This window comes from Macrotis lagotis, chromosome X (genome assembly GCF_037893015.1).
Source record: "Macrotis lagotis isolate mMagLag1 chromosome X, bilby.v1.9.chrom.fasta, whole genome shotgun sequence".
Taxonomy (NCBI): domain Eukaryota; kingdom Metazoa; phylum Chordata; class Mammalia; order Peramelemorphia; family Peramelidae; genus Macrotis; species Macrotis lagotis.
In genome coordinates this window covers 436,430,781-436,454,897 of record NC_133666.1, presented here as the reverse complement: position 1 = coordinate 436,454,897, position 24,117 = coordinate 436,430,781, and the positions used below count along the sequence as shown (strand labels likewise).

At 36.0% G+C, this 24,117-nt stretch overlaps 1 protein-coding gene across 4 annotated transcripts in view; it reads left to right on the top strand.

Moving 5' to 3' along the window:
* The window catches only part of MAPRE2 (microtubule associated protein RP/EB family member 2), a 203,001-nt gene that overhangs the window by 80,450 nt on the left and 98,434 nt on the right, over positions 1 to 24,117 (top strand). For 2 of the 4 annotated variants that reach the window (XM_074199552.1, XM_074199549.1), the window contains exon 1: positions 5,656 to 5,906. The exons of the other annotated variants lie outside the window; for them this stretch is intronic. In XM_074199552.1, coding sequence (XP_074055653.1) covers positions 5,819 to 5,906 — 88 coding nt within the window. In that variant the 5' untranslated portion in view covers positions 5,656 to 5,818. Of the gene's footprint in view, positions 1 to 5,655; positions 5,907 to 24,117 lie in introns of those variants that run through there. 4 annotated transcript variants of the gene reach the window in all.

The following is a 24,117-nucleotide window of genomic DNA, read 5'->3' as shown; positions in this document are numbered from 1 at the left end:
CCTTTTCATGGGTCACAGTAGTCAAAGAATTCATCATTTAGAGGCCAGTCTGCTACTGATAGGCCTTTTTATGATTATTGGGGTTATACCTCAAACAACAGGTATAGTCTGCCTCAAGGACCATCCATGAAAACTTTCTAAATCCCAGATTTATTCTGTGCTGAATGATGGAGGAAGACATGTAGTCTAGAGACTTTTATGTGTTCTCATCTATATCTAAATCCTTTTTTGAAGCTTACTATTATTTTCTTTTATCCAAGATTCATTGGGAGATTTTTCTGTTTGCTTATTTTATTGATGAAAATAAAGTTTTTAAATTATTATTCTTTAATCCTATTATATTGAAAAATCCATTGTTACCTCTCCCAAAATCTAGCACAATGTTTTATAAACTCCTTGAGGGAAAGGACTGATTTGGTCTTTTTTGTGTCCTCATACTTAGCATAGTGGCTGGCAGATGGTGAACCTTAAAAAACGCTTTTTGACTGACTGACCAACTAGCTACTCTGTACTCAAAAGACATTTAATGAATGGTGATTAAATTGAACTATTGCATTGTTGATGTGAAACTGAAGACCCTAAGCCTTTGAGCTTGATAAACATATCCTCCAAGTGTACTTTGTAGTTCCCTTCCTAGTAAACATTAACATGCAGCTTTAAAGAAGGAAATGACAGGAACATGGAAGAATTAGGATGTAAAGTTTTTTTAAAAAAAACTTCTAAAATCAAATCCCATGTAAAAATAATATTTCTACATAATTATTTAAAGGGAGAGAATTATGCAAAACTACAATTCAATCTGACTTGATTTTATTATATAAATGTATATATTCTATTTAATATAAGTATATAATAAATGTCCTTCCTGTTTCTTTTTTTTTTTGTGATCTATCTTCTACACACTTAGGGAAAGGGGAAGATTAATCACATTGTTTCCCCTTCCCTCCCATTTCAACTACAAATTAAAAAAGAAAAACCTTGTAATAATCATAGTCAAACCAAACACCCTCAAATTTGCCATGTTCAAAAATGTATGTCTCATTATATCTTGAATCTATCAGTTCTTTGTCCTCTGCAGGACCATGGTTGATGATTGCATTGATCAAAGTTCCATAGTATATAGCTGTGTGGCCTTGGGCAAGTCACTTAACTCCATTTGCCTTGCAAAAACCTAAAAAACAAAAAAACAAAAAAAAGTTCTGTAGTGTGTGTAATTTAACAAAAGTGTAAACTGAAGCAATTCTTTGCAAGATAACATTTATTAATAGGGTAATAAAGGGGGGAATCTAATGATCCTGCCTCTCATCAAAAGACCCCAAACTGAAATGCAATTCATTTTCATAAGCATAAAACAAAGAACAGAGCAGAAATCACCTAGTTAGCCAGCATCACAGAGATGAGGGATCTTTATTGGTTATGTTTATAGAACAAAATCTCAGTGTAAAATTAAATGTAAAATTACAAGATCAAGAATTAATTCTTTCAGTTTTGAATATTTTCAGTAGTTATAATAATATACCTTGTTCTCCTAGTTCTGTTCACTTCATTCTGCATCAGTTCATATAAATCTTCCCAGTTTTCTTTGCAACTATCCCTTTCTCCACTCCCTTAGGGCTCAATATTTCATTATATTCATGGATTATAATTTGTTGATGCACTCTCTTCATGGTGAGTACACCCTTAGTTTCCAGTTCTTTGCCACTACAAAAAAAGCTGATATAAATATTTTTGTACATATGAGGATGTACGTTTAGTGCTTTTTCAAAAGAATTTTATTGATAAAGTATTCAGACCTGCTTTATCTAATAGAATTGTCATTTACATCAATACTTTCTTGTATCTTTGATTTTAGTAATGTGGCCACTACTCACTGTGGTACAGATCAAAACCCATCCATGACTTTTCACAGTATATGATGCCTTCCTATATTCTCCCATGGCTCCTCCATGGGAATCTACTGAATATGTTAGGGAACTCTCTTTAGACCACTTTATATTTTGTAAATCACACATTATTAGATTGTGAACTGAATTTCTTTGTATCTCTCCAGACCTGATACATAGTAGATTCTTAATAGTTATACCCCTATATACATCCCTGTTTACTCCTCTTTTCCAAGTTATACAATTCTCAGGTTCTTAATGCTATTTCTGCAAATTCATCATTGATTAAGTGTCGTAGCCTACTTCAGTCTACCTTGCTCCTCTCTGTTGCCCTTCACTTAACTTGAAAGGTTAATTTTCCGGAGATTTGGTATTCTGTGACTTGAAGACATATTGCATTACTGGGAAAATATTGATGTTTTAAAAATTGAATTTTGTTTTTAGGAGAATGATTGGTGTTACTAAAAGCATTATACGATTTTTCCCAAAAGCAGTTGTGCTGTCTTCCTCCTCATAAATTCTTGGCTCAGTTCATTGTCCATCTCCAGTATCTATCCAAAATATCTATGCTGGTGGATTACCTCTATTTTATAGTCTGGAAAATATGCTTTCTTCATCATTTCAGAGCCTTCTAAAAGGGAACTATGACTGCTCAAAAGAGTTTGATCTAACTATCCTCAAAATGAATGCTTTTTTCAAATTAGTTGATGATGAAAATAATTTTTAGCCTAGCAACTGAGAATCAAAAATGAAAGCCAGTATAGCTTGACTCCCAGAAGTCAGAAAAATAAATGAATTTAACCACTTCAAGGTTCACCCAAAATGAATAGTTTGTAGGTTAATGGCTAAGAAAGCCAAGTTAGTCATGTGGAACAAGTGCCCAAAGCCTCATAATCCTTTTAAGGGTCATTTTGAACTATTTTCTCTTCTGCTAAAAGTTTCTGAGATCCTATGCTTCTTGGTCTCAGTATAGGATACTAGACAAGGTTCTGGACTCGATATCTCTTCTTACTATTTGCTTCTTGGCACCATTCCTAAGTATAGAAATAATATTATTCTGAGTTGTCAGCCAAAATTTTAGTGGTTTTAAAAAAAGTTTCAGCTTTTCCCCAGTACTCTAGAAGACATTTGTGAGTCCCTTCAGAACCATACTGTCAGATAACTGGTTGATATACTGCCTATTTTTTTATATATCTACACTAAGACTTTACTATGTTTTTTAATCTCTTCAGCCCATACTTAAATAGTAGATCCAAAAGAAATCCAGTGATATGGCCAATGTCAAAGGGGGGGGGTGGGGGTGAGGGTAGGAGCAAGCTCTAGTCATTTTCAATATTAAAGTTTTAAATATGCTGTTTAACTAAGACTCATGAAATCATATAGGGAACAAGAAGCCGTGAAGTGATGGAATGAATGGGTAAGAAGGTTGAAAATGGAGATTGAGTAATAGAAAGCAAAGAAAGCTCCTCATCAATGATTACAGTCATGCCACTGTGTCATGCATCATATGATCTGTTATTTATCTTAGATAATATTAGTATATTTATCTGTACGCCTTAGTTAACATTAGTATATTTATCTGTATGCCTTATAAAACCAGTCAGGTTTCAGTGAGAATTGGATCAAAATCTCTTCTTTAACAAACAACTCTAAACAAACTAAAACTTAGAAGAAGAAAAAAATTCAAAATGGGATTATTAGGAATTGTGAATAAATAAAATATTAAAATTAATTGAAAAATTCAAAATGCCCTCTACTTCTGCTTATTTGGATTATATCACTACCATCTGGGTGCTGAATGTGAACACACTGCGAGAAGCTCATTTGATGCTAATTCCAGAATCCTGATACCAGAAATAACTTGTTATTGCCAGGGAGATCTACAGGAGAAGTGTCAGGCTTGACAACATTGCTGCTTGGTTTTTTTAATAATTGTACCTTAAAATGAGAAAGTAGATAATTACAAGAGGATATGAGTGAATGGGGGGAGTATTTGAGTGATTTCTGCTGTGAACTTTATATACTTTTATCTGTGTATGTATGTATGTATATATACAAGCATAGATACACAAATAAGAGGCATAAATATATGTGTAGCTATGTGGTTAATATATAATGAATATACAAATAAAAGATATAAATATGTGTGGTTATATAGTAAATATACATATACAAATAGACATAAACATATGTGTAGTTATATAGTTAATATGTAATACACTTGCAAATAACATATGTATATGGTAGTTATATAGTTAGCATCTAAGTATATAGGTGGATAAATATATACACATACACACATATAATATACACATGTATCACATGCATGTATATATTTGTGGTGCATGCATATAATGTGTTGCACATACATATATATATATATATATTCATGTGTGTATAATTTTATGGGGGAGAAAGTGTGTTCAGACATTTCAGTCCCATCTGATTCTTTGTGACCCCATTTGGAGTTTTCTTCACAATGATCCTGGAGTGGTTTTCCCTTTCTTTCATATACATGCATCATGTAGGTGTGGTGTGTGTGAGTGCTGTGTCCTTTCATTCATATGTGTGTGTTGTCCACATACATATTTATGTACATACTTGCATACTTACATTTATCTATCTAACATCTTTCCCCTTCCCCAGCCTTTCCTAGGTTCTGAATCCAGTAAGCACAGCCTCCCTGAGTCAGTTATATCCCTCCTCCAGAGGTTGCATTGCAGTTTAAAGGATGGGGAATGCCCCTTGGGGGGGGGTGAGTGGGAAGAGAAGGCAGAATAACTAACCCCACATCAGCCTTAGCTGTTTTTTTGTGTGTGTGTTTAATGAATGTAAAACAGTGTGACTTTGAGTTGACAATATTTGTTGAGCTTTCCCTGAACGCACATAACTTTGCACTGTTGCTGTATGTGGATCCGGATACTAAATGGCGTAGTCTTCTTTAACCCAAATGAAAGTAGCCACAGAGTAAATGGCATGGGACCATTTATCTAGATTAGTTGGCCTTGGGGGAATTGAGTCTGGGGGCCTAGGGTAGCTTGTGCATTTCAGAAACGCTGTGCCTTTTCTAAATGTGCTCGTTGAGGATCCTTTTGTAAAAACAGGGCGTCTTTGGCCCATGCAGCCCTTGCCACCGATTTCAAAGTAATTGCAACATGCGACCGTTGTGAGGAAGGAACTGGATCTTCCTCTTCAGGTTTTGGTTTCATTTTTGTCTGGGTGGAGGAAGGTGTAAAGGGCAAAATGACTGGCATTCATACTGAATTTCATTTTGATGGTGTAAAGATCTTAGACATGAAGGAGTTAAAAAGTCCCCTTACACACACACACACACACACACACACACACACACACACACACACACACACACACTGCATTGCCTGAATCCTTCTTTTGTGTACACAGCTGCAGTTTCAGTACGCAGTGGAAAGGAAATGGTTAGAGGAAGAGCTGGTTTTCAGACAAGGCGAGTCTGCTGGGGGGTGGGGGGAGGTGGTTTAGGGGCTTTACACGCCTGATGCAGGCTCTGCCCCCCACCGCCCCCTCCCGTGCCTGTTAGGATGTCTTGGTGTGGTCATGCCTGCAGCCCTGTGTGAATTGGGGAGATATGATGAGTTAGCTGGTTGCCATGGTGAAGAACATTGTCACATGACCAGGGTGCTGCTCTGGGCTGTTTGACGTCAGCGGAGGGAGGGAGGAGAGCGAGCTAGAGGGAGGGAGGGAGGGAAAGAAGGGAGGGGGGAGGAGGAGGAGGAGGAGGAGGAGGAGGAGAGAAGGAGGGAGGCAGGGAGCAAGTGAGGGGATCAGTAGCAGAGAAGCAGAGGGTGAGACAGGAAGACAGACACAACCTACCTTCCTCACCGGAGCACAGGAAAGATTGGCTTTCATTGTTGGAAGAGCTCCAATGCCTGGTCCTACCCAAACCCTGTCCCCAAATGGAGAGAACAACAACGACATCATCCAGGATAACGGGACGATCATTCCTTTCAGGAAGCACACTGTACGTGGGGAGCGTTCTTACAGGTAATCAATCAGTGCCTTTACCAGCCGGAGCCGTGTTTGTGTGTGTGTGTGTGTGTGTGTGTGTGTGTGTTGTGTGTGTGTGTGTGTGCCTTTGGGGACTGCAGCAACAAGGGGGGAAATGCAGAGGATTACATAACCAAGGCAAAGACTGCAATATAAATTATATATGTACATAATTTCATTTAAACTACTTATCATTTCTTTCCATTTAAATGGTTCCTTAAGACTGGATTATAAATTACACATAGATATATATGTATGTGTATGATTTCATTTAAGCCAGTTAGGATCATCTATTTCTATTTCAATGGTTCCTAAGACTGCATTATAAATTACACATGGGTGTATATATGTATATAATTTCATTTAAGCTGGTTAGAATCTTTATTTGTATCTTAATGGTTCCTAAGACTGCATTATAAATTACATATATATGTGTGTATGTATATAATTTCATTTAAACCAGATATAATCATTTATTTCTATTTTAATGGTTCCTCTTGAGCACGCCGGGAGGTTTAGCGTTTTCAAATACCATTTGTATTGGCCAGATGGAAGGCATTTTGTGAATAGGTTTGCTGTCTGCAGGAGCTCCCCCTTGGTCTCTCCTCCTTTGCATATCGATAAAAATGCATGCTAATTTTTTTTTGGCCCCTTCAAAAGGGATTCAGACTGCAGCACTTCCTTTCTCCTCCTTCCTCTTAAAAAAATGGTTTTAAGAAGACGTTGGCTAACTGTGCCTGTAACATCAGAGGGGGACTGGATGGAGCAGAAAGGCGTGTGCTTACCCTAGGCTGGTGTGTAAATGTGTGTATGTGTGTGTGTGTGCGCGCGCGCGCGTGTGTGCACACAGGGGGAAAAATAGAATCCTCTAGATTAAACTGCAGTCTGTGATGTTAAACCGCCAGATTGATGGAGCTTTGTAAGAATTCTGCTTGCTGATTGGTGGAAGGATTGACAGCAGAGGTCATAGTGTCAGGCGTTTACCAAAATTTGCTGCACAAAACCCTTGGTTTCTTTGAAAGAAATTGAACTCCAGCGGTCGTCAAATGGCAGGGTGCTCCCCCCCCCCCCCATTTTCACAGGAGTTTATGGCCTAAATATGGGGTGGGGGAGCTCATTCTTCTTTTGAGTCAGAGGTGATTTCTGGGGATTTGCCTGTATCTGATTTGAGGATGGGGCTGCTTTTAGTTATTGTATGAAAGCCTTTTTGATGAAATGATTTGGCCCATACACTTAGCAGCCTTTTTCATATTAACATATCTGGCAGTTTGTTTTAGTAGATAAGCTCATTAAAATTGCTTGCATTGTTTGATAAGGATAACATTGTGGTTAACGTGAAGCTAATTTTGTGTATGTATGCTGAGCTGAGGGATATGAAAGAAAGCACATCCTTAGGGCATATTTCCTCTCAAGTTCTTTTGTACTTGGGACAGTTATTTTTAAAGTTACCTTGATAACAGCTAACAATGCTTTTACTTTGAGAGAGAGCATGCATGTATCTTAAACCATCTTCCAGCAATCAACAGGAAATAACTTTTTTTTAAGCTTCAACTCTAAACATTCAGATATACTGGGTACAATATGTTCACAAATACAATCATGTAACAAAATAAAATCAGGAGTACTCATCTTCCTTAATCTTTGATTAATTAAAATAAGGCATTATTTGTTAACTTCTTCAAAACTTAGAACCAAATCTGCTCTATCATCTCTGACAGTTATATAAATACTTACTGGAAGTTCATCTTGGAAGTACCCATGAGGTCACAAAAATCTCATGTCTCATGGGTCCCACTTAACATGTTAATACAGAATCCTTGCAGATTTCTAGTGCTTTTTCAGTCCTTATATAAACCAAAATCAGGAATTACTTTCTGAGACTCTAAGAGGCCTTTATATCTTTAAATTTAGAGGCTTTTCTTTCCTACTTTTCCTCTTATGTTTCTAAAAGGAATTAAAAGCTATTTATAAATAAATAAATAAACTATTTTTTTCAACTGTTCTTTCTGGCAATCGAGGTGAAGCCTACATTTCTCCTAAATGATTTAAATTCCTAACACGTAACATTCATTTTAGTGGAAGACTGTTGTTTGCCACATGGGCCATTGGAAATTGTCTGGCAGAAGTTTATAACTTCTTTGAACTGACTTGAAATTTTCAATGGAATATAAGAAATATTTGTTTAATTGTTGAAATGGAAAATCCCTTGGCAGGAAAGCAAAATGTGAAAACTAGGTTTGATTTTCAATAGTCACTTTAAAATGAACTCAAATTTTTGTTTACAATGAATTATAGACAGCATTCCTCTCAACTCCCTATAATGGACTGAGAAATCATATAAACAAAATTCATCTGGCACAAAACTGAGGTTGTTGAGAATATTGTATTGCCATGATAATACAATAAGGTTGCTGACAATAATAGGATTTATATCATAGGTCAGAGATTAAAACACCCTTAAGGTGTGTTTTATGGGGTGGGAACCCTGTCTGATATAGTGTTCATTTTTTCTGGAGGAAAGAGTGAGAGGAAGAAAGAAGAGTAAGGAGAAAGGGAGGTAAAAGAAGACACATTTCAGCAATCTGGCTACATGGTAAATATGAGATTATGAATTCAGAATAATAGAAGCTCGGTTCATTGCTAAGGAAACATTAAATATATATTGGAAGCTTGATTTTAGCCAAACTAAGACCCAGCTTTGGCTAGAGATTTGATATAGTACTACGTGATGAGATAAGGACTGGGAGATTGGCAACTCAAATCTAGAGTATTTATTTGAGGGCCCAAAATGCTTTCTATTCTTGATCTCTTTACTATCTTTTAGTTTGCTACCTTCATTTCCCCTTCACTCTGTTTTCATTTCTGTAACCATTATGCAATGGTATATAGTTTGTTGGACTTGGAGTCATTAAGAACTGGATTCAGATGCTGCTTCTGATACTTTCCCAGCTGTGTGAACATGGAGAAGACATTTAACCTCATTCCACTCTGGTTTTCTTCATTTGTAAAGTGGAGATAATAATAGCAGCTAATTCACAGATTGTAAGCATCCAAAAAATATGCAAAACACTTTGAAAACCTTAGGGTAACTTTTATCAGTGTTAACATTACAATTTTTGAGAAGGGAGTTTTTTCCTGTTTTAGCATCAGATAAAATTACTAGACCTAATGGAGCAAGAGGCCTGGGTCTAGGTACCAGTTTTTACAGTTCAGAAAGGAAAAGGACCAACTAGTTAATGGACTATAGATCATTTCTTCTGTCTAGCACATACTCTTAGTGTTCACTTAAGTTACCATGATTTTAAATTAAAGCCAGTAGAGTCTTTAGCATAGTGTGTTCTTTGGTCTAGCTAGCTGTCTTCCTTATTGCTAATAATTATTGGAGTAAGTATGCACTTCATTGAGAACACAAAGTTGCCCCCACCCCTCCAGAAAAAGGAATCCATTGATAAGTGAAACCCAGGGTGCTCTGTTGAGAAAAAACTAAGAGTATACAAGGCAGAAGCTAAAATGGCACTACTAATTGGTGTAGACCTGTTTACCCAGATTCTGCCCACTTTGGGGTCAGTTTCTCTTCTATTCCCAGTTTACCCACCTCATTTATGAATACTGAGCATCCATATATTAAAGAGATGCTTAGGAAAAATGAGTGCTATATTGTGATCTAGGGCGACACTTTTAATTCATGGAGAGAATGAGTCGTGCCCTGGATTTCCCTAGAGAGTATACTCCCCATAGCTATGTTTTACACAGATGCTACTGGGAAATGAGATTTATTAACTGGCCCTCTGCCCACTGCATCTTTGTTTGCATACTCAAAGCTTTTAAGAATGAATATATTTAAAGTCCAGAGTATGATTTCCACATTGTTACTTATAATGTGCAAGAACAGAAGCCTAAGTTTCTAGAATGATCTCTTCCTTTATAAACAAACACTAGCCCCTGGAAATCATCTTTTTTTTTTTAAGATGAAAAGAAAACTGAAACATTAGATGTTGATTGTGACAGCCAACTTTTTGTAAAATGTAAATTTTTAAATGAACAATCTCTTTTTTAAAACAGTAACACAAAGAATAGTGAGATTGTTTTGTAGATTGTAGACTATATAGTCTTTATTTACACTTGACTGGGGAACTTAGTCCTGTTAATAGACTTGACCATTCTTATTTTTTGACATTGTTATACAACTTTGGATATGCTTTTATTCATAGCATATCACTTGAATAAGAAGTAGTTTTCTAAAAACCCCATGTTAATAGGGTATTGCAAAATGATTTTTTGTTTTCCTTACAATGTATAAGAAAGAAACCTATTATCATTTTTTTTAAATGGGCAAAACCCATTTGGGATTTGACTTCTTTGGATGCTCTTCTTTTTTTGCTATCCTTGTTGGCAAAAGATACTTTCCTGCACTGCAGGTTCCTGTACAAGTGGTGGTATCTGTTTACACCGCATTATCTCAGCAAAGTCATTGGGCTTGGAAGAGCTTCCTAGGACTTAGGTAGATAAGTAGATTTCTTTTTTTTTAGGTATCTCTTTTTCTTTCAGAATACAATTAAGAACAAGATTTGTTATTTAAAAAAATTTTCTCTGCATTTCTGGAGTAATAAATGGAAAAGGAAATTATGCAAGGATGAAATGGTGAATATAACTCAAATAAGATTGTAAGTCATATTGGTTATGAAATAAATTGTATTATGATCATTGTGGAATACTTATTTAGCCTAATACATTTAAATTACACACATATTAAGTGGCTGCTTTGATCATATCATCATGATTGATGCTGAAAATAGATAGATATAAGACATCTACATATACAAGGAAATTCCAATAGCGTTAGAAAAAAGGACATTTCTATAAATAACAGTGTTATAAGTAAGAGTATATTGCCGTATATCCAACTTAACTTATCTTCTTGAGAATAAGTGCTAAAGGCAGCTAGGTGGTGAAGTGGATAGAGCACTGGCCCTGGAGTCAGGAGTACCTGAGTTCAAATCTGGCCTTAGACACTTAATATTTACCTAGCTGTGTGACCTTGGGCAAGCCACTTAACCCCATTGCCTTGCAAAAACCTAAAGAGAGAGAATAGTGCTAAAGAGAGGTTTGGACAAAATATTTTAATAGAAAAAAACCATTTTTCAACTTGGTGACCAATAAAGATTTCATGGCAGAGATGGCAGGCCATGTTTGGACCTTGAACTTCAAGTCAGAAGGAAGGGGAACCAATTCTCTGGAGGCCTAGAAGATCATCAGAGAAGGAGGAATTGAACAATGAGAGTCCTATGTTTTAGAAGTCAGAGGAGAGGAGGTCCCAATGGTCAATAGTGTCAAATATCACAGCAAAGCTTAAGGATTAGGAAAGAAGAAAACGTCTTCAAATGTAGTGATAAGGATGCTATTAATGACCTTTTGAGAAAGCTGTTTCAGTAGTATGGTGGCATCAGAATATTTTGGGAGGTTGAGGATTGAGTAGGAGATAAAAGAAATGAAGACAACCAGTAGGTCTCAAATGAGAGAGACAGAAATGATAAAAAGAGTTACAAGTAAAGGAAAAGTTAGCATGAACAAAAGTGTCTACGTCTTCTGCTCAGCCTAGAGAGAAGGTAATGATTGATGAGGACATTTGGAAATGTAGAAGAGATGAAAGATTCATGCAAAGTGACCTCAATCTTATTAATGTAATAGGTGATGAAACCAATTGATGAAGACTTGGAGACTTCTGGCATTAGAATTTTGAAGGGAGTAGACATTTTGGATGGGGGTCTAAGGAGTGGCAGAGAACATCATCCCAAAGTTAATAGGAAAACAAATACTAGTCTAATATTAAAATTAGATTAAATTTTCTGAGCATACAGTGACTCAGGAATTTAAAGAAGGTGGATCAGAACCATGCTTTGCTTAAAAAATTGTTGTAAATAATCTGTACAGATAATTGAGAACTGACTCTTCTTTGCATAAACTGAACTTGAACTGTGAAGATGTCATTTGCTTTCAGCTGGAATTATCTACTACTTTTCATCTCTCTCTTTTCAATTTCCCCTCATTTCTCTTCTTTTTGGTACCTTCAAATGAATTCATTTCAAGAAATATTTATTTAGCATCCAGTGTGTTATTTAACATCCAAAGAGACTAATCATACAAAAATGAAAAATAATCCCATCACATGCCCTTGTTGAGTTACAATCTGAAAGGCAGAACCAAGCATGTTCCACCCAAAGGTAGACTGTGATAAGAATAGAGGAGGGGTGCAGATAAAGAATGAAAAGAAATCTGATCAAGGTTGTTAAAATGCACATTATATAAATCCTATAGTGAGTTATTGTCCCTAGTTGTAAAGCTGAAGATACTGGTCTACCAGTCACAGAACATATCTTTTAAATTTATTTTTCTAGATTTGCTGACCCTCCCACAAACTCTTACTTAGTCTTTCTTGTAACCAAAAAAAGGATGTCACATATAATCATGAAATTGAAAAAATGTACCTTTGCCTATACTGGAAACAAATCCATGACTTTGATCTAATTAGCATTATTCTTTAAGCTAGTAAGCTATAATTGCAAATGGGGAGTGCCTCACAGTCACTGACTGGACAGTGCCAGAAAAAATATTGAGAACAAAAAGGTACATAATGAAATATAAAAAATGGATTTTCCTATAGCTATGTTCTACGGTTTGTACTTTAAAAGCTCAGTATCATCACCAATCCCTTTCCTTTAAAGACTATTAAACTTGGTCTAGTAGATTGTAAATTCCTTGGGGTCAGAGACCAAGTCTTATTAAATCTCTGCCTTATGTGCCTTCCTCTTCTGCCAGTCTAGGGGTATTGCACCTTAGGAGGGTACTTAAGAAATTGTGAATGAATGACCAAGAAGATTTGCATAACAAATTCCTGGTGTTTGGAGCTGAAAGCTTTTCACCATTCCTTTCTCCACTAGATTTGCCTTTGACTCTGCTCTTAACTTTCAGAATTCTCATTTACCCTTATGGACTTGATCTTTAAAATCAGTCCTCAATTCTGTTCTCTATAGATAATTTTTACCAGTTTTCTTCCCCTCAAAGAATAAAGGCTATACAGAAAAGTCAGTGTTGACCAAAAAATATATTGAAGCAGTCAGTCTAGAAACATTTATTAATGGTATATACATGCACACATACATATATATATATATGTGTGTGTGTATATATATATATATGTATATATATATATATATATATATGCACCTTTCTAATATGTCATTTGTATCGCTAAGCCCGGGGGGAAAAAAGACACAAACAGTCCCAGCCCTCAAGTTCATATAGACATGGGGGATAGAGGTGGCAGAGAGGATTGAAGACAGGCTGAGATTAGGAAGACTCATCTTTCTGAGTTCAAATCAGGCCTCAGATACCAGCTTGTGGGACCCTGGGCACTGATGGCTTCAGTTTTCTCATCTCTAAAATGAGTTGGAGAAGGAAAAGGTAAATCACTCCAGCATCTGACAAGGAAAACCCCAAATGAGGTCCTGAAGTATCAATGAACAACTATGTGTATACAAGGTCTCTCGAGTAAATCTTTAGAGGAAATATCTATTACCTAAGACAGGAATGGCCTGCTATAGAAGGTAGAATATAAACTGAGTATTGAAGAAGCTAAGGAATATTAGAGGTATGGTGAGGATGGAGACTTACTGGGGCATGGGGGATTGGGAATAACCAGTGTAAAGGCAACTAGATGGGTTGTGGAAAGTTGTTATTAGGAACAATAAGTAGACTGGTACAGCCAGACTATAGAGGGCAAGGATGGGATAAAGTTTAAGACGACTAGAAAAGCAGGAAAGGACCATGTTGCAAAGAGCTTTAAATGTCACACAAAACACTGTATTTGATCCTGGAACTAATAGTAAGATATTCTGGAGATTATTGAGTGGAGGTGGAGGGGAGAAGGGACATAGATCTGAATTTTCAGAAAATCACTTGACTGCTGGGTAGATGATGGATTGGAACAGAGGGACAACTTTTGAGGTTAATTAGAGGAATGTTGGAATAGTCAGTATGAGAGAATGAGGACCTGGACTGGTGATGATTATAGGAATGAAGAAATGAGGATACACACAGAGATGAAGCTGTGAAGGATCTGACAACAGATTGGATAGGTGGGGTGAGTGAGAGAGAATTCAAGGAGTATAATACCTGCTCTTGGTGACTAGGACAATAGTGGAACTTAAGAAGAGGGGAGCCTTTGAGAGGAAAAGAATGAGTTCTATTTTAGGTATGTTACCTATAAGACATAGTTGGAGAAGTTTGATTAAGCATTTGCCTAGTCAGGCTTGGAGTTCAAGAGATAGGCTGGGCATGGATATATACATATATAAAAATCAAGGAGTCATCTGCATATAGGTGATAGTTGAACTGATGAGAAGTAACAAGGTCACCAAGAGAGAGAGTATGGAAGAAAATATATTTCTGTGTGTGTGTGTGTGTGTGTGTGTGTGTGTGTGTGTGTGTGTGCGCACACACACATGTGCATAGGCCTTTCCTGATTACCCCAGTAGCTAGTGTTCTCCTTCTCCAAAATTACTTTGTATTTTGTCTAATATATGGTCATTCATTCATTCATTCAATCATTTAATTGTGTGAAGAGGAAGAATGGTATAATTGTATGGAGAACTGATCTCAGAAAGACCTGTTGTTCAAGTCCTTCCTCTGATATGTCCTGGTTGACTGAACCTGAGGAAGTCACATATCCTCTTCAATACTCTCTAGCAGCTTCCTTAGTCTGAATTTACAGGACAAGGGTCGCTCTGCATTAGTAGAGTCTTTTTTCCTCACTGGGAGTAGCCTTTATCAGTAAATCACAGAACCAGAAAATGAAAATTCTTGTTTTTCCTTTTTGTCTTCATATTCCAAGCCCTTAGTGTGTCCCACATACAGTAAATGCTTTTCTGCTCCTCTTACCCACAATGTACTCTGTTATCCATTGACACTGGCCTCCTTACAGTTCTTCTACCTAGATATTCTAGACATTTTCAGTCTGTCCATGGTGACTGGAGTTCTCTCCATCTTCAACTCTGCCTTCTGACTTCCTTTGAGTCCCAGCTAAAATATCACCTTCTACAGAAAGGGATTCTTTCCTAATTCCCCTAAATTCTCTTGCCTTCCCTTCTGAGACTCTCTCCTGTAAAGAGCTCTTTGTGCTTTTTTCCCATTAAACAGTAATCGCCTGAATTTTGCCTTTGTTGTAGCTCCAGCACTTGGCACATACTAGATGTATGGTGACTGACTGATATACTTATCCAAAACCAATTTTCCCATGTACTCATTCTATGTTGGGAAATCATCTAAATAAGACTTAAATATTTTGCAACTACTATGTTATATAGCACTGTGATTGATAGTCTAAGGAAATCAGAAGAAGGAGAAATGAAAGGACTAAGAATATGGGAAATAACATGAAAATTACTTGCACAGTCTGATAAGGGATAAGGACTTGACCTCAGTTTTTCACTGGTGAAGAGAACTCCAAAGTAAGAGAATTCTCTGCCAGTGCAGGTTGGTACCTTCTTCTGTAACTTTAAAGACTTGCTCAGGGTCACACAGTCTCTGTTAAAAGTGGGCCTGGAACCCAGGCGCTCTTGATTTACAGTTCCCTATCCACTATGTCTCTAGAGAGTGTAAAAAAAATGGTAAATTGTAGGTACTGAGTAGTCTGGAAGCTCAGAGGTGGTGGAGACCACAGACCCTAGAGGGGTTAAGGAGAGCCCCACAGAAGAGGTGAGACTCAAGCTGTGTTTGGTGAATGAATGTTATTAGTTTGGTGAAGAGGAGAAAGGTGTTTATTTCCAGGTAGGAATAATAATATATACATGGAATGAGAAATAGACCAGAGAATAATATGTTGAAAATAAGATAGGATCAGTGTGAAGAGCCTACATCTTGGAGAGAGCCTCTAAAGTCCAACAGGAGAGTTAGTTCACTTTTGTCTTCCATAAAACAAGAGTAGTGGTAGATGATCTAGAAGATTCTCTGCGGTTCTTACATTATTCCGTGCTGTTGCTCCAATAAGCAAATAGGGAGCTACTGATGATTTTTTGAGTAGGTGGGTGTGGCATGATGAAATCAAGTTTATATGCTGGAATGTATCTTCCCTTTCTGAATTCATTTTTTTTTAATTGAACTGAAATATACTGGGAAAATAGGGTCACCTAGTACCCTACTGAGCTTGTTCTAAGCCATCTGTTCATCCCCCATGTGCAGATTGGCAGCTGGTACCTATCTGAAATGCCAGGAAATGAGCTCCCAATTGGCTCAGCAGAGAGTTGAGGATGCTCCTGCATTCCACACTTATTCTGACTCTACTCCTACACAGGAACCTCTCCATGGGGGGAGATGATGCTCCTGATAGCTTCATTATCAAATCATTATGCTGAGGTCATTGCTTTAGTCTATTTTGAGGTCAGGAGGACCTTCAGGCTTCTTACTGGTATAAGAGATAGTTTTTCAGAAACTGAGGCAAAGGCACAAATTTTATTTCATGCAGACTTTTTCTACCAAGGACAAAGTGAATTGGTCTTTAGCACAGGTCCACTGGGGCTAGGGCTGCTTCTTTTGATCCAGTTACTTTGACCTCCTTCAACAAATAGGTCACTCCATAGCATTTCCAATGTCATCATTCATATGATCAACGGAGATAGTCAGAAGTCTTTGGTTTTTACTTTAAAGACAAGATTTGCAGAGTCCATTGTTATTGACCATTCTCCCCTCTCCCATGCCCCTCCAAGACATTCTACTACCTAACTTGTCAGCAATCCTATCTTGCCTTTTAATGTCCAGGGAGATGAGAAGCTAGACATGATAATTATAGCATTTTCACTCCTATTTTGAACAAGATCATATCAGTGAGAAGTAGTTTAGGGAATTGGTATCCTAATGTTAATTGTAGAACTTTGCTTTAAAATTTGTTAATTTAGTCTGTTAGGAAAAAAGAGATGTATGCCTCTTTTATGAAACATATCCTTTTATTGTTATCAGATTCACAGAAATGATACTTTCATTGTCAGGAAAATCCCTTCTAAGGTAAATTTCTGTGTATTTTCCAACTAGAAGTTTCTATAATACCAAGTTAGCCAGAAAAAGCTTTAATAATCTCCTCTCAGCTAAGTCAGGGCAGCTAGGTTACACAATGGATAGAGAGTACTAACCTGAAATCAGTAGAACCTCAATTCAGATCTCAGACCCTTATAACTGTGTGACTCTGGGAAAGTCATTTTATCCTGTTTGCCTCAGTTTCTGTAAAATGATCTAGAAAGGGGTCAGCTAGGTGGCTCAGTGGATAAAGCACTGGCCCTGGAGTCAAGAGGACCTTTAATAATTATCTAGCTGTGTGACCTTGGGCAAGTCCCTTAATCCCATTGCCTTGCAAAAAAAAAACTAAAAAATGATTTATAAAGGGAAATAGCAAACCACTTCAATCAAGTCATGAAAACCCCAAATGGGATCACAAAGAGTTAGAAACAGCTGAACAACTCTTAACTAGGTTACAAATGGTGCCTCAAACATGTACCAGGTTTGTGATCTTGGACAAGCCATTTTAACCTTATCCTCATTTTCTTCATCTTTAAAATAGGGTTCATAATAGCACTTAACCTTACACAGGCTCTAGTGAGGATCAAATGAGGTTACCTTTGTTAAGTGCTTTGCAAACCTTAAGTGTTAACTGTAGAAATGCTAATTATTGTGATTTTTGTTTCTGTTGTCCAGCTTTCTACCCAGAAGTATTCATGTGTATTTCATTTCCTGTTTTATTTTGAAATTTTATATTCAATGTCAAATTATTTTTCTATTTTACATAAATCAGTCTTTTAAAATATGAGCTTAGAAATTATATGGGCAGAAACCTGAATTAAACTTCCTCCATTTCAAGATAACTATACTGAAAACGGAGGGAGTTATTTATCCCTGCTATATTTGCTACTACCCTACCCTCCCCAAAAATTATTTTTACATAAAAGGGATCATTCAGTAAAGCAAGAATCAAAGACATAACTTTATATGTACCCTCAAAGGGGTGTCTATCAATATCTGGGCCCTGTGTCTGTTTTTAAACCACTCCCTAAATTTTTCTCTTCCCATTCTCACTAGGACTTTACTCCCTTGGGCTGATACAACACCAAGCGAACAGAAGCTTTCTTATTAAGAATATTATCATGACTGTACTGGTTTTTCCTGAGGCAAAACTATTTCTTAAAAATGATAATTTACATGAATTAGCTAGATTACTCATTCTTCTTAGCAATGAGGGAGTTTTATTTTTATTAGTGAAAATAGTGCATCTAGGCATACAAAACTTTTCAATTGGTCTTGGAACAGCACCTGGTAAGTATAAGGAAAAGGGTGAACCTTAATCATATGCCTGAAAATCAGATTTGGGACATGGTTCACAATTTCTGTAATGATGGAGGAAAGGGGAATTGATTGATAAGAAATGAATAGTTTACATTTAGTTTTATTTACAAATTCATTTATTGTTCTTAAGGCTTCATTTTTTTAAACATGTGGTCTAAACATTTTTCTTTTTTTGGAAGATCTATAACTCCCAATCATTTCATATGCATGCATTTCTATGCAGAAGGCAGTAAGTTTTATAATAGTAACAAAAGAACTCAGGAAGGCCTGGGTTCAAGTCCTACCTTTGACACATGACTGTGACCTTAATGCCACCCCCCAAAGGCTACAATTACTGAGAAAGTACTGAGCTACATTGTTAGAGAGAATCTTCTCATTCCCTACACCAATGAAATCACAGGTCCAGATCCTAATCCTACATATCTATCAAGGTAAACAATTCAACTTTGGAAAGAAGCAAATTTTAAATGTGTCTAAAGATGGCTCTTTTAATATTTAACAATCATTTGCAGATGCTCTCTTTTTCTTTTATTTCTTTCTTTTTCCTTTTTTTCCTTTTTTTCTTTATCTTTTTTTTTTTTTTTTAGGATTTTGCAAGGCAAATGGAGTTAAGTGGCTTGCCCAAGGCCACACAGCTAGGTAATTATTAAGTGTCTGAGGTCGGATTTGAACCCAGGTACTCCTGACTCCAAGGCCAGTGGTGCGCTACCTAGCCACCCTCTTTTGTTATTTCTAATAGCTTTTTAAATAATTGGCAGAATTTTGCCAAGATTAAGAATTAATAATATAATCCTATTTTGGTTTTCCAAAAATTGAAGATTTTTTGCTTTTTGCTCTTTGGGGTTTTTTGCTTTGGGTCTCAGATTTAAAGATCTTAATTCTTTGTTCTTTAATGTCAACCCTCCTGGCAAAGCCCTGGGAAGTAATTTGTCAACATGACTAGAGGCAATGACATCTCAGGGAGGCTTTCTGATGTTCAATGTTATTTTTGATTATAAACACTAATATACTATATAGCTGCTTTCCATGTTTTTCTGCATGATTTTCAGGTTATACTCTGCAAATAAGGAGAAAAATGCTGTGGCTGCTAAAAAATATGTTTCAATTTATTCTCTAGCATCTCTAAATGACATTTCAGGTTGATTATAATGTGGTAGAAAAACAAAATCCCTTATGAATTTTTACAGGTTTGATATTCTTAAGAAAGGAAACCTCTTTTAGTTTGCAATTCCAGTGTAACTAGAGCAACAGTCTCCCAAGAATGAGACACACCAAAATAGTTTTATGTCCTATTTAAACCATTTATTCAGTGTACAAGGTGTGCCTTGATAAATGTATGTTACTGATTAATAAAAATGGCCCCACACTATATATCTGCTTAGAACATTTCTTCTATGGGAAAAAAAAATCATCCCACTTAGAACTTTTTTAAAAAATGAAATGTGTGAATAAATTTTAAAGGTGTACTTATGTATTTTTTAATTGAAGAATATCTTTAAATTGAAATTAGTTCATTATTATAAGAATTAGAAAAGGCAATTTAGAGATAAATGAACTTTTTTATTCCTATACTATAATATCTTTTTTTATCTTGTTAGTCAATGGCAATTCTATTTTTTTTCCTTTAAGATTGCTTAAGGTTAAGGAAAACTAAGCTAAAAGTGAGGTAAAAAGATCACCAAATATTTTTGATATACTAACAGATAGATTTCAGAAAAAAAATTATGTGATCATGTTGAAATCTCAAGTATGCCACTAGATTTCAATGTATTTGCCGAATGAAAAACTATTTATTAGGCTAAAACAGTTTTGTAACAGAATCACTTATTAGCTTCCAGCCACATACCCAAACCATTACATATATTTAATTTGTTGCTTCATTTCCTTTAAAGAGATTGTATATTTTTGTTATGTTTGCAGCTGGATGAGTATATTCCATCTACCTTGTAGTAAAAGCAAAATAATTGTTGCATATATTTTGCTGTGAAGGCAAATCTCCTGAATGGATTATTTTGTTATATTTTTTTTAAATTTCTGCATTCTCCCAGGATTACAAATTATTGACTTTTTCTAGTATTTACTTTATTTCTCTCTCTCCTCATCCAACTCCCAAAGCAGCCCTCCCATCTTACTCATTTTGCATGGTAATGTCACTAATGAAAAGTGTAGGATGAGCTCACCCAACAGTTCTGGTCTGGTCACACCAGGATGGATTATCCAGCAGCTTGAGTTAAGGCTGAGTGGTTTTCCAGTGGTGAGACTCAACAATTAACTGAAAACAAAGAGTGAGAGGCTTTGAAGAGATTATCTCTATCTAGCCATAGGGACCTGTTCAATATCCAGAAAGAAAAAAAAAATGAAGGAAGATCTCAAGCTTTGCAAGAATGACTCCCTAGGAGTGGAGGAAATGGAAGAAGGGGATAGGGATTTTGTGTAGCCTCTTAATCTGATGATTTTCTCCTTTCTGCTTCTCATGACCACCTTAATTAACCTTGCTTTGTAAGCAGTGAAATTTTCCATCACCTCACCCTGGCTCCATGAATCTTTTTGGTATTATGAGAGCAGGGATACTGAATGACTCCTACTGAGCTGCCAACTCACCCTTCCTGAGAAGAAAGAGGAGTGACAGTTCAGCATGAAATGCCTACTATGTGAGAGATACCTTGCATTTTATTCTAAAGCTACAATCCTATGATTCTAGTTTGAAATGCTGACATTTCAAAGGGAAAATAACATTTAAAGGGAAAAAGGCCGAACTTCATGAAAGGTTGGATAGTGGGAATGAATGAGTTAAAACAACAATGTTTATCACTTGGGATATTAGATAAATATGAAAGAAATGGGAAATCTTTTGACTTTGATTATTATATGACATTTTATTCCAGGTTAAGGTCTTTACCTACAAATGATGTGGATACCTAAAAATTTCCCTTAAAAAATATTAGAGAAGGATGGGTAATCTCCAAAACCAGTTAAGGGTGAAATGATCAAATTGAAAGTGGGGGGTAGAATATAGGAGAGAGAGTCCATTACAGTATTAATAGAAACAACAGTGAGCATTCTTCCAGATGGTCTGTGTGTGTGTGTCACATACACCTCAGCTCCAGACGGAAATTTGGTTGAGAATAAAGAGAGATGATCTAAAGAATTTAGCAGCATCTTTTTCCACTCCAAGTCTCATCCTAATCTAAAATTCTGCCATACTTTATAACGGTCTGGCACAGTGTCATAGCCACCTAGGGTTTTAAACTGTCCTTGGGGGGGGGGGGGTAGGCACCACACAATTTGATAAATCAGTTATATTTAGTTTATTTTCTAATTATTTCATGTATGTTAATCATATCTTCACAGCTACATTATCAGTTGTGAAGACTCTAATTGAAATATTTTTTACATGTCACAAAGCCTTAGTGCAAGAAGGGCACTTGAACACAAATATCTGTTGGTTGTTTTGATTAAAAGAAAATGTATCATCATATGTTGATTAAAATTCCATTTTGAAGAATTCTATTCTCCATTCTTCATTCCATTGAATAAATTCTATATTTGAAGATAGATAAAGACCTTTAAGATTTCATAAGACTATATTTAAATTTAGGGATTATGTTGAATATTCCTAAAAATTTTAACAAGACTTAAATGCTGAATGAAAATAGCATTTAAAAAAAAATCTTGTTATACAGGCCACATTAAATATTTTCCATCCAACCCTTTGAGAGATCCCTTATAGTATGATTTTTCTTATTTGTACTGTTTTATTAACCCAAAAAACCAGAGTTGTCTGCATTAAGCTTAATAGCAAAATTTTGTGTGAAATATTTTTTGTAAGACTGAGTTTCTTGAAAGAGAAAGCAAAAATCATATTAATGTTTTGAGTCAAAAATGAATATATATTTATTTGGCTTTATGTATTAGTAAGAGGCCAAGAAAAAATATCTGCTCTCTGAAGATAATATTTTAGTATTTCCTGGATGACTTTTGTTTTTGTTTTTAATTCTCTTTGAATAAGATAATATTCAAAAACAAAAATATTGAAATGTTTAATATGAAAGTATTCAAGGATTTGAGGCTAAGTTGAAATTGTCCTTAGTGCCTATTCATTAAAAAAAAAAAACTTGGCTCCCAGAGCATTGGAAGGAAGTTGCTTTGGGATAATCTAAAGTCTTCTACTTTGCTTAACAATCTCCAGGCATAAGAAATTAGAGGTCACTTTGAGTTTCACAAATGACCTAGGGTTTCTAATATGTGGTTGTTAGTGCCATTTAATTTCATTTATAGAAGTGTTTCTTTTGCCAAAACCTTAAGGCAAAATTCAAGATGTGTTGCTGGTTATGTGTTGGCTATAATTTTCTTCTAGTTTCATAGGTTGCTATTTACTGTTCTGTGATTGAGTTGGTCATTCAGGAATCATCTGGGAATGTGCTTTAAGAATTTGCCTGAGGACATTCCCTGAAAGGAAGCCAAATCCTATTAGACAGGACATCCTGTGATTCCCTCAGTTTATGGTGACCAAGGGCACAGCTTTTTTTAAAAAGGTGATTGCTTCCTTTCCAGTCAATAAAGACGTCCAGAAATGCTGAAGATCCTTTGACTCTTAGGCAACATAATTGTATCAAAACAACTAAACCAAGATATCACCTGAGAATTCATGAATTGGAAGAAAGCCCAAGTCCTTTTGCCTTTCCTTCAGTGAGATACAGATGCCTTGGAGTCAGTGACCCCTAGTCCAGTGGACTTGAAATTGTACTATTTTCTGAAAATGAAATAAACACCTATCAAATACCTGCTTAGCTATATGTGCCAAACTCTGTTCCCAGATACTGAAGGGTACAAGGACAAAAAGAAAGGAAACTGGCTCTGCTCATAGAGAAGCATTGTCTTGGAAGAGATGTGTGTGTTTATGGATTTAGAATGAATACAAACTCATAAGATAGTTCTATATAAGGAGAGGGAGAGGGAGGTCACTCGTGTCAGATTAGTTAGATATCCGTGTACAGGATATAGAGGCAACCTGGGGAGGGACCATCTAGCAAATTATTAAAGTAGTTGAGGAGTGAGGTGATGAGGGCTTACATCCGGGGGATGATTCTATGATGCCAGAAATGAGGAGTTATATAAGAGAGTTGTGAAAGTAGAAACAAAGAGACAGGAACAGAAGAAATATGTGAGATGAGTGTTCATGAAGAATCAAGGGTAACAACTATTTTTTGAATGCAACTGGAACATAAGGCAAAGCAAGTTTGGGATCATACAACAGTATAACTTTTTATATATTCTTTAAGAAGCTATGTAAGTTTCAGCTCAAATTAAACTATCTTCTGCCTTGAAATTGGCCATTTTGACACCCCATTTTGAACTGAAAACTTAGATATATGAGGAAAGTTACTATTGTACCTGTTACTATCTATAGTTCTACAGAGCTATTGAAAATATAAGAACTCATGGATTAAAGTTACATATCTTGAAGTCAAACTCCCTGGAATGTTTTTTCTTCCTTAGCAGTTTGCCCTTTTCACATTTGTTAATAAGCTTAATTTTACTGGTACATCATTTTCTATTTTCATCTCAAAATGTTCTCAGAGAATTTAAAAATGAATTTTACTGTTATGTAAATATTGGCCTTTGGATAGGCACAAGTACTCTAGGGTAAAACTCCCAAAGGGTTATTATTGTTGTTATTTTTTTTTTAGTTTCAAAAATAGATTTTGCCAAACATGTAGCCAAGATACCAGTCGGATACTCTGAAGTAAGTCTTTATTAGGGCTGAAAAGAGTTATAAGCAAGGAATAATGTTCAGGGTCTTTGTCCATTTTTACCAAGCAGC